This window comes from Tiliqua scincoides, chromosome 5 (genome assembly GCF_035046505.1).
Source record: "Tiliqua scincoides isolate rTilSci1 chromosome 5, rTilSci1.hap2, whole genome shotgun sequence".
Classification (NCBI taxonomy): Eukaryota; Metazoa; Chordata; class Lepidosauria; order Squamata; family Scincidae; genus Tiliqua; species Tiliqua scincoides.
Genome location: NC_089825.1, coordinates 95,208,676 through 95,220,496, shown reverse-complemented (window position 1 = coordinate 95,220,496; position 11,821 = coordinate 95,208,676). Strand labels below are relative to the sequence as shown.

At 44.4% G+C, this 11,821-nt stretch overlaps 1 protein-coding gene across 1 annotated transcript in view; it reads left to right on the top strand.

Annotated features, from left to right (window-relative positions):
- The first annotated feature begins 1,289 nt into the window (after positions 1-1,289).
- The window catches only part of LOC136652391 (alpha-fetoprotein-like), a 28,637-nt gene continuing 18,105 nt past the window's right edge, over positions 1,290-11,821 (top strand). Inside the window, exons 1-5 of the mRNA XM_066629328.1 lie at positions 1,290-1,374; positions 5,339-5,414; positions 7,467-7,596; positions 8,718-8,929; positions 11,429-11,561. Of these exons, the coding sequence (XP_066485425.1) occupies positions 1,290-1,374; positions 5,339-5,414; positions 7,467-7,596; positions 8,718-8,929; positions 11,429-11,561 (636 nt within the window). The remainder of the gene's footprint in view (positions 1,375-5,338; positions 5,415-7,466; positions 7,597-8,717; positions 8,930-11,428; positions 11,562-11,821) is intronic.

The following is an 11,821-nucleotide window of genomic DNA, read 5'->3' as shown; positions in this document are numbered from 1 at the left end:
ATGTGAATTCAAAAAATTAGCCATAAGCACAGTTTGCCCTCACTTGGAGTTTATTCTTTGAACCTAACTCAAATCCCCGTTGACATGGATTTCTTTTCTGTAGCTACAGCTCAGGTGAGTAAGAAAAAAAAAGGACCATGCAACACACAAAACACAATTGCTACAGATGGCATCAATGAGAAGATGCACAGGAGCATATCAATCAGATAACATATATGTCAGGGGTGCTCAAACTTTCAACTTTAGGGATGCTGGACCTTTAACAAGTGTATAGAAGAGAGAATTTCAGCAGGTGTAGCTTGTGACAAGTTGCACCTGCTGCAATTCTCTCTTCTATACACTTGTTAAAGGTCCAGCATCCCTAAAGTTGAAAGTTTGAGCACCCCTGACATATATGTTTTATCTCCTGTTCACCAAGCAGTCAGTCTAAGCTCTTCGTTTTCTTTCTCAGGTGAGATCTTCCAGAGTATCGTGAATTTGTGAGGAAAAAGGCTCACGGAGCTTAATACAGCATGGAGCCCTTTTGGCATTGCAGAGTCCTCCCATGCATGCAAAGTGGAATTTTCCTTCTGCCCATAGTGGAATTTTCCTTTTGATCATGAAAGCATTTGCTTTGCTTTTTTTATGTCAGTTTTGGGTAAGTGGAAGAGTGCAATTGCAAGAGTACATTGTCGGTTTGCAGTAAAACATGTTAGGGAACTGTAATAAATTATAGGAGACCTTTTTCTTCAGTTTGGTGGAATACATATGATATAAATGCATTTGTGGAAAAATACATAATTCTATCCTACTTTTTATCTGATTCCAGTCCAAATGTTCAGACCCTGGTACAAGAAACCAAATGTTTACTCATCAGCAGCCTTGGAAACCAGTGTCAAAGACCTCGATTCTGAACTTGGGTTCTGTCACTTGATTTAAAAAAATCAACCCACTGGTCCAATCACAGCAATTCAATTCACCTTTCGACAAAATATTAAGGGGGGAAAAGGTTGGCATATGAGTTATAGGGTAACAAAGACAGCAGTTTGCTGAACTTCTTTGTTTGCAGTACGATAAGATAGCTTAGCAATGTCTATTTGTCCTGTTTCCGAAGTAATGCCTTTGTCAGGACTTTCTGTGACAAGATTCCCCATTAGCAAACCTAGAGAGCAAATATTTAATTGATTTAATTATTAGCAGCAGTATCTCTCCAGGTTGGAATCCAAACATATGTCTTAGAGTATAAAAGCATCACTTTCCCCTTTGCTCGTCCTGCCTTGCACATTCCAGCCACTAAACAATTCGGCATCATGAAGTGGGTAACATTCATTTCTTGTCTTTTCTTGATCAGCTTTGCTGAATCCAAACACTTGCCCAGAAAATACCGGGATGTAGGTAAGATCTTTTAACTCAGTACTTTCACTTCTAACTCAGTAACTGTCTCAACTGTGGTTTGCATGCAATTGCTGTCAACTTTTTGTGAGAAATGGTCTGATTGTTGTTAGGTTTCCAATGTAAGTTTTAAAATAAAGCCTCAATCTCTATGGAAGTTTTCCTGAATAAAAACTATTCATTCCGATGTGTTTTGAGCAAGTGACCTTCCCTATGAAGTATGCCTCTGCTTTGAACTAGACATAAGGCCCAATCCTATCCAATTTTCCAGTGCCAATGCAGCCCTGAGGTAAGTGAACAAACTTCGGGAAGGACTCCTTGACTGCCCCCTACTGCAGAATGCAGCACATGTCCAAATTGGTACAACTGTACAGATGCTAGAAAGTTGGATAGGACTGGGTCTGCAATGACATTACAGTCCTAATCTCAGAAGGTTTTACAACAGCAGAAGAGTGTTCTCCTGATGGTGTACTGATGGTGTGCACAGTGCGCTGCCAGCAACTATTCTGCAAGTGTCTCCGCAAGAGGTGGTGGTGCCACAGCTTCTCCAATAGAGCCTACTGCCCCTGACAGAGCCAGTAAGCCAGTGGTGGGGGTGGAATGTAGGTAGGGAGAGGAAGGAAGAGGGAAGTGTCTGAGAAGAGAGGGGACAAAATGGTGGGCAGAATGAGACAGTTATCAGTGGCAGCAACTTGCCCCAATATCCTGTTTTTCCCCTGCACCATCTACCTTAATCACCTCAGACCTGAACCAGCAAAGTAGCTGGCATAGAACTGAGGTGACCCACTGGGGTAAGAGAGGTTTATCCTTAGGTAAGGGAACAAATATTCCCTTATCTGGAGGCACTGACGTCGCTAGGGGGGTGCGGGGTGTGTGGGCCGCACCAGGTGACGCACCAGGGGGAGGATGTGCCCTGGGGGGAAGACGTGCTAACTCCGCAGGGTTAGGAGCCACCACATCAAGCCATACACCGTTGGATGCAGAATGGCCAGAGGAGTGCAGTGCAAAAACAGAATTGAAATTGCTCCTTTTGTTCAAAAGTTATGGCCAAAAATCCAGAAGGAAAAAATGCATGGAGCCCTATGGAAAGTGAAAGTGAGCCGTATCGTGCGTTTACTCATGAGTAGGCATACTTGCCATAGTCCATAGGAAAGGGCAGGCTGAGAGGAATCCAACGACACCAGAATGGTCCCGATCCAATGAATGCAGCCCCCAAAAAACACTCAAGAAGCTCCCCCCTCCCAGCTGCGAGTCTGAGCCCCAAACAAAGCCACGTTGTTGCAAGGTTGATAGAGCAACTCAAGAACAACTCAGTACTCAGGGATGAAGGTTCACAAGCTTTTATTTGAATTGTATGCAATTGGTCCATGGGACTCATGTCCAAAGCATGGACCCAGTTTTGACTGTGTCCAGAATCTTTATAAATTTCTCAGCCCTTTGTCTGAAAATTTAGACTTCCTAATTCCTAATAGGATATAGATAAGATACCATTTGCATTAAAGATGGAAAATAGTTGGGCAATAAGTGGGCAAAACCATTGATTGGCTCTGATTTACATACAGGTGGGGTTTCACCTTAAAACTTAGCCAAAATTACACAATTCCCAAAAGTTTTCAAAAACCAGCAGGGTACGCTATATTACCATTTACTCAGTTTTGAACCTTATTCACATCCATCATTTCAATTAAGAGTGTTTTTGACATGTCCTCTTACCAACCGCATTAAAAGAGGGTACAAAAATACTTAAACATAGGTGTGAAGACCTCATCTTTGGCAGAACTTCAGACCCGTTTCTTGGCATGTCCAATTCATTAGTGCGCCCTGATACAGTCCTCTTATCTTTTACACCTGTTGCTTAACATAACACAGCAAAGTAGCTTTTGGTTCCTTTTATTAAAAGGGGTTTTCAAAAGCTTTACTAAAACTTCTATAATTCTATATAACTATTGTGACCAGTTGCCTTGGGTACAGTTTGGCATCAAGGGATCACTTGGTTTCCATATGTATGCTTTTGCTCTTACAGCATGAAAGTATGAAATATAAAAGTTACAGAGTTTCTCTAGCGCATTCTGGCATTAAGTGTATTTTCTGCCAAGGTTGTGTCATGAGGCCCATCTCTCCTGCTGGTACTTGGTTACCTAAGTTACATTCCAGACTGTGAGGCCTACACAGCTTCTGTAAAACTTTTGTGAAACTAACAATTTTGCTTCAAACAGCTTTTTACTATTCTCTGTATTTCCATGCTTTAGCAATGTGGCTTTTAAACTTTTTGCACAAATGGTATGTTACCCAGGTTGCTGTCACCCTGATTATTCTGTCACCTTCCGTCATATAACACAGCCTATGAGGCCCCAAAGTCCCAGCTTGGGTTAGACTTTTGCAAAATGATTCTTTTACCATCGTATGTGTTGCTATGCTATCCAGTGGTTTTACAATCTAGGGTCAAAGGTCACCGTGCCTCAACGTGGCCCGCGTTTACTTGCCTTAGTCGAGGCAGGCTGAGAGGCTCCAAGGATGTCAGAATGGTCCTCATCCAATGAGTGCAGCCCCAAAAAACACGACAGAAGGAGGTTCCTCCTTCCCAGCTGCCTCCCTCCCAGTCTATGGAGCCCTAGGGAAAGCAAAACAGCCTCACAGTCGTGTTTACTCGCGAGCAGGCAGACGTGCCTTGGCTGGTGGTCAGGCCAGGCAAAGGGGAATGTGAGGACACCAGAAGGGTCCTGATTTGATGGAGCTGGAGTGGAACAGAAGGCAGTCTCCCCCTCCCCCCCCCCCCAAAAAAAAGAACAAAAAAGAGGCTTGAATGGTAAGGGGAAAGTTTTCTATTTTGCACTTGCAAAGCCAGGTGGGTCTTTGTATTGATATGCCTGAAACAGAAGAACTTTAAACTGGGCACAGGGGAGTACTGGAAATCTCACTGATTCTTTGGGGAGGGGGGCGGGGGGGGGGTTATTGCAGGCAGGCTACAGAGTAAGCTCCATTGACCACTATGGGACTTACTTCAGAGTAGACATGCATAGGATTGGGCTCACAGGCTGCAATCCTACCCACACTTTCCTGAGAGTAAGCCTCATTGACCACTATGGGACTTACTTCAGAGTAGACATGCATAAGATTGGGCTCACAGGCTGCAATCCTACCCACACTTTCCTGAGAGTAAGCCCCATTGACCACAATAGGACTTACTTCAGAGTAGATTCACGTGGTGGAACAGGACTGGCTCCCCCTTATTTAATTATTTTATTTTAATTTAATTATTTATAATTATTTTAATTTGCTTGATGATGTCACTTCTGGCCATGACATCACTTCCACTTTCCTTTGAGAAAACAGGAAACTAACATTTACTAGCCATTTCAGTGAAGTAGGTAGCTCATAACTCTTCATTCCAATCCAATGTTAGTAAAACTTTAGATATAAGTATATGATGCTTGGGGCCTATGCAGAAGGCCTCAATGTGTTTTACCAAAACGGTTGTTTCCTCTATACATTATAATCCATCACAGAATCCCTGTAATTTCTTGCTACTGTGAAAGCGCCAATGAGCTTATGGAACTTTCCTGCCAGAAAGGAAACTAGCTTGACAACCAGGCTTCTGGCCTAGGGAAAGGCAGTATAGAAACCTCTTAAATAAATGTATAAAGGGCTCCTGTCACCATGTCAGTAAAGGCGACAGCTGTGTGTGCTGACCTACCCTCTGATTTCAAGTTGTGGGGGACACCTCAGTGAAAAGGACCTCTTTAGGTCACAGTAAGTACTGTTTTCTTCCGCTGAAGTGCGTAGTTGACATTTGAATGCTCACACCTTTTGGGCTGCATCCAAAGTTTTCCTTCTTTTGATGGGAAAAAATAGCCTTTCTCTGGAGGAAGGGCTATCTTCATGTGGAAACATCAGGACCTTCCTTGTGGAATCAAGATAAATTGCACATAGTGATTATGGAATGGTCCCTGTGATGTCATGCTGAAAGTAGCTATCAGTTTCATCCCAAACCATTGCCCTGTCTCCGTCTGCTCCACTATGGAAACCTTTGAGATACAGAGATGGTAAGAAAAAACACTGACTAAAAGTTTTGTGATTGTCTATCTCACAGAGCTACATGACAGTCTGAACCATTATAAGAATCTTCTAACAACAGAAGTTTTCGCAGGCCTGTAAGTGTCATCAGAAAATTTGGCTTTATTGCTTCATCAGTATATTTTCTTTTTTTAAGGAACAATAAATGCAGCATCTAGGACTGGTAATGGTTAATATTGGCAACAACAAAACAGTACAAAATGGATATTAAAAGAAGTTACAGCCCAATCCTATTCCTTCCCTCTTTCGCTGAAAGGGGAACCACTGGCACACACAGTGCATCCTGTGGGGCAGTTGTGTAGGGCATCCTGTGGGGCAGTCCTGGAGTTACCTGGGGGATAAGCCTCTGTTACTGGAAAGAGGTCTCCTTGGACCTGTGCCCTCTTGCCTCCCCCCCCCCCCCGGCAGCTGATTTACCAGTGCCTGGGGATATGTGGGCACTACTGGCAGGCCACCAGTACTACTTGCCACTTGCAGTGGTGGCCTGACACCACTTTACAGTGTGTCACCTTTTGTAACAGCTGTAAAGGACCTTACACTGTCATAACACTAGTTCTGGCAGTGTAAAGACCTTATAAGAATGGAACACAAGACACAGTGTGGGAATGGGGCAATGACGGGGTTAGATCAGGGCTGGGAAGGGAGGGGTTCATCGACCTCCACTGAAACCAAGCCTCCTTCCCAGGCCTGATCCACCTTCCTGGGCCCACAGACTTATACCACCAAAATCAATGGCGCAGGACCAAATAGGCCTGGCTGGACCTTGGTGGCTACCATTAAGGCCCACATAGGAGTCCTTGGAGTCAAAAGAGGGGGGCACATCAACATCTTGGGGGTTCTATCTCCTGGGTTTCATTTGTGCAGAAGATTCTGGAGGGCTGGGACATTCTGGGATGTATGCCACACAAACTCTACTTCCTCAACTTGTCTCTTCCCCTGGATCTCACACCTTGTCCCCAGGTTGAGGGAGTTCTATTCTAAACTTGGGATCATGACAACACCACCCAGTAGTCTAACATTTTCCCAAAGAATGCCACAGGCCATACACTCCTGCAGGCAGCTTGGTGAAAGGCCTTTTTCTTCTTCCTGTGATAGTTCTAATTCCTAATTCACATTCTTCAAAGAGTCAGAACTTCAAAGCATTCACTTCACTGCCCAACTCCTCCCATTCATTTAGGCAAGACTATGCTGGTGCAATGCTTTACGTCAGGGGTGTTAAACATAAGGCCCGCGGGCCGAACGCAGCCCTCAGAAGCAATTTGTCCAGCCCCTATTATAATTGGGTTCTCCCAGCTTGATAATTGCTGGGATATTTTCGTATCTTGAAAATATGAACAAGGTTTGCACATCTTCTCTTTTACCTTTTGCAGGTAATGAGTTTCTATGTGAGAACTTATTTTCGGCTTTCATCTGCTTAATTATATCATTTTCTGCTTAATTATGTCACTTTTGACCCTCAGCAGGCACTATGAAAGCTAACTTTGACCCTCTGTATGAAACAAGTTTGACACCCCTGCTTTAAGCTAGTTATCTTATTTACAAATTTATACCCCACTTTATCTCCCTCTTGGGCATTCAAAGAAGCTATTTATTAATTTTTAATACTTTGTTCTTTAATCTAGAAACAATTCTGAGACTGGCCACAAAATTATAAATCCAAAAACAATTAAAAAAGAAATGTGCAATTATGCCACACAACAAACACCATATCTGCATAGAAGAGAATGGAAATTAAAATCAATAGTTCTAAAAGGCCTGGGAAAATAAAAAAGCTGATACAGCTGGCACCACTACTATGATCTCTGATCATAACTGCCATCACTTCCACTTGTATTGGGATATGGAAAAGGGCCTCTGAGAGGATGTTTAATTCCTGCCCCAGTGCATATAATTGAAAATTCATTAAGCTCATTTGCTAGGCCCTACAATGTGTCACCATCCATAAGAATGACCTTGCCCTGCAAATGCCTACAGCATGAAATTAGACATGGCAGTGATCATTTTCTAAACTTCCTTTGCAGTGCTCTGGGCTTGTTTGCTCAGTACATGCAGAAAGCATCATTTCAAGATGTGGCGAAAGAGACTACTGACATTGTAGAGCTTTTCAAGAAATGTAAGACTGGTTCAGATGATGCATGTGGCAAGCACTTGGTAAGCATTTCGGAGGTTTCTAAAAAAGTTATGCTAAAAGTTCTGGTCTGTTGCATAGTCTGGTCTCCTGATCCATTATGGACTCACTTGGTGTCAACCTAGATAAGCAAGCAAGCAAGCAAAATGGTCAAGAACAGGCAGACCGCAAAGGAGTATACCCATAAGTCAATTTATGGGGATACACTTTAAGCACTGTGGGGAGCATGAGAACCACTTCAGAAGATCAGGCCAAGGTCAGCCTGAAAAAGGGTTAACATTAGATATTAACATATGTGTTTTCCAGCTATAGGAAAACATTTGTCAGCCACAAAGCTTCCTGGGTGACCTTGGGTCAGTCACTTTCTCTCAGCCTCACCTACCTCACAGGATTGTTGTGAGGACAAAAGGAGGAGAGCATACACTGCCCTGAGCTCTTTGGAGGAAGGGCAGTACAAAAATGTGAAAAATAAATAACTAAATTTGTATTGAAAGGAAAGTTTCCCAATATCTTTTATGGGTGCATGGAAGACACTACATGGGACTGTCATTTCTGTTCGCTTTAGGGATAGAATCTCAGAAACATTGTTCATGGGGAGGGAATACATTTCAGAGAAAGATTCAGAGACCCCTACTTGGATGTGTTCAGGATTAAATTCTGAAAGAGTAGTAAAAACAACAGCCCCTTAAAGATGAACCAAATTATTTCACCCCAAGATATATGGACAGGAGTCCATTGCATCAGGTGGTTGGAAAAGAGCATGTGTATTTTAAAAAGAAGCATACATTAAGTGTCCAATTCTATCCAACTTTCCAGCACTGATGTAGCCATGCCAACAGGGTGTGTGCTGCATCCTATGATGGGGGCAATCATGGAGGCCTTCTCATCATTCAGCATCAGCAGCTAGATAGTGCTTTTAGCCCTTCATGCACAGTTTGGGCATCATTGCCCACAAAAGAACATTTGGAAGAGCCCAGATCCTTTCAGACCTTTCTGGCTTTTGGTTATTTCCAACAGATGTCAGTTAGTTTTGAAATCTGTGGCTTGTTTATAAGTCCAGTGAAACTAGAGAGTTCTCTATCAGGTTGTACTATCTCAATGCACACCTAATAAATCACAGTGACATTTTGCTTCCATCTATCAGGGTGAAATTTTCAGGAATGAAATCTGTCATGACCCAGAAATTGTTGCCAAGCTCGAATTCACTGACTGTTGCGCTAAAACCGATCCAGAGAGAAATGAATGTATTCTGTCCCATAAAAATGATACTCCAGGATTCATTCCTCCAATTGAAAAACCAAGCGTAGAGGTCGGCTGCAAAGCTTTCGAAGACAACAAAGCGGAGGTTCTTTCCAAGTGAGTAAATGAATTCAAAGTTATGGCCTTGAAGTGCTGATTTTCCTTTTGGAGACAGGCAGCCCAATCCTGAGCTCCCATGGCATGCAGCTTTGGCAGCACCAAGAACAGCTGCTGCCGCATCCTGCACACCACAGGCTACCGCAGGCTGCACCTCAGGAGAAAGGGACTTTTGTTCCCTTCTTCCGGGTAAGGAAAATATCCCTGCAATGGGGCTACTCAATTGTCCATTGACCAAAAGATTGGCGGTAAGGTAAAAGTGTTCATGTAGGGCGCTGAGCCCCACATGAATGGACAGGATCTGGTGGAGCTCTGCTCCACCCGACCCACCTCCCTCCCTCCCCACTCCCTCCTCCCGGTCCTGCCTGCTCCCCGCCCTCCACCTGCTTCCCCCCTCTCCGGAACACCTCCTCCCCGCCCCCCGCTTACCATGCTGTGGCTCGGCGGTCCATGTGACCACCAAGTGGCAGGGCACCTGCCCAGCGCTTACAGCACATTTGCAACAGTGCGCACCGATGGTAAGCCAACACGCACTATTCAGAACTGGGCTCTAAGGCACAAATCCTAACCAGCTTTCCAGCACTGGCATAGCTGTGTCAATGGGACGTGTACTGCATCCTGCAGTTGGGTGGCACTCACAGAGGCCTCCTCAAAGAAATGTTTGTTTCCTTACCTAGGATCTGAATTGCCTTTATGTTGCTGCTGGAAAGTCGGCTAGGATTGTGCCCTAATAAAGGTACAGGTTGAGCAAATCCAAAATCCCGAAGTGCTCCAAAATCCAAAACTTTTTCAGTGCCAACATGAAGCCTGAAGTGGAAAATTCCACTCCTGACCTCATGTGACAGGTCAAAGTCAAAACACAGGTTCACAACAGTTCATTCAGCATCCTCAAGGAAAAATAAAAGTCCTTCCCAGCCCCCTTTTCCACTGAGATAGTGACACCTTTGCTTCCTGATGATTCAGTGTGCACAAACTTTGCTTCATGCACAAAATTATTTTAAAAATGTATAGAATTACATTCACACTATGTGTATAAGATGTATATGAAACACAAATGAATTTTGTGTTTAGACTTGGGTCCCATTCCCAAGATATCTCATTATGTATGTGCAAATATCCCAAAAGTAAAACAAAACAAAACAAACAGCCAAAGTGAGAAACACTTCTGATCCCAAGCATTTTGGATAAAGGATATTCAACCTGTATTATGAACTCTGCTCTTGTATCTACTACATCTACTACATAACTGTCAAATTCAGGGGGGCCCTTGTAACCATGGATTCACTTATCCATGGATTGGGGTCCATGGGGACCCCCTGCCCACGCCCCCTCTGGAGGCGAGGGGAGTCTCTGGAGGGTTGACTGAGCCCAGCAGAGGCCACAGTCCATCTCTGGGCCTTCCAATGCCTTATAAGGCATTAAAAACATCACTTCCAGTTTTTCTGAAAAACCGGAATTGTTTTTGCCTCTAAGGCTTAGTCTGACCCCAGCAGAAGCAGCAGGTTGACGCCCGTGTCCTCTGCAGCTCAGATGACTCTCTGGAGGTGAGGGGAGCACAGCTCCTCTCGACTCCAGGAGGGCTTTTGCCCATATCCACGGTTTCACTTAACTGCACAGGGTTCCAGAACGAAACCCCCATGAATATGGGGGCACGCTTGTAGTGACAGTCACTTCCTGTCTACTGGCACAAACTGACACATATGGATCCAGCAGGTTCTGCAAAAATGTTGACTGTGACTGCACTGAAGTGAGTGGCAAACAGGCAGCCTGATTGTGAGCAAAACTGCTACTGTGGTCGCCTGTTTTCCTTCTTTCCATTACTGGTGGCCAGATGAATGTCCTCCCTCTGTTTTATTGCAGATTTCTGCATAAAGACTTTCAGCATCAGATAATTTACTCTAAGGGCCAAACTAAAGGTGCAGTTAAGTGCAGCACCATCTAGTTGCCAACCAAAAAACTCGCACACACAAGCCTGATCGGAATCAGGACTATGGTGCACAGAGAGGGCTGTTTAAACATTCTGTGCCAACATTTCCTGCTGAATCCCCCCCCCCAAAAAAAAAGCTATGGGTGCGCCCCTGGAGGTGCTGTTGGCTGCGGTGACATGTAGCAGCTTCATCTGTGTAGGAGAAATATTTTTTGACAAGAGAATGACAGAAAGGGTTAAACACCACTTCTTCTACACCATGGTTCTGATCAGTGGCATAGCTAGAGGAGGTGCAAAGCACTAAGTTTTGCAGGGAGCCTCACCGCAGTGTTCAAGGGCCCCTCGCTCTCCCCTTTGGAGCCATTCTAGGCAGGGTGCAAAACAGAGGCGTATGCCAAACTTAGTGTTTTGTACCCCCTCTAGCTATGCCACTGATCCACATCTCCCTCCCCCACACTGCAGCAGCTGTTTTCACATTTAAAACGAGTTCAAAATCATGCATGCAACATTGCATCTACTATGTCCGTAAGAAATGACAGCCCAATGTAATGCACGGTACCTTTTTCTTATAGATATATTTATGAGGTCGGCAGAAGGACTCCTAAGGTGAATGTCATCGTTATCCTTCATGCAGCTAAGGAGTATGAGGCAGTGCTGACAACATGCTGCCACGCAGAAGACAAGGAAGGATGCTTTAAGGAAAAGGTATTTTGTGAATGGAATTTATATCGAGTGAGCCACAGCGGCAGCTGTAAAGTGTGCTCTAGCAGTGTGCTTTGGAGGAAAGGCAGGGAGGGGGTGTAACTGAGTGGGGGTAGGTGACGATACGGGGAGGGTGGGCTGATCGGGCCTGGCATCTGCAGCAGTGGTACACACCGTATCCTCTTCCCTATGTTGGAAAACCGACACCAGACAATGAGCACTTGCACCAGCTGTTTAGCAGGTGCAGGTCCAAGTTGCCCCAT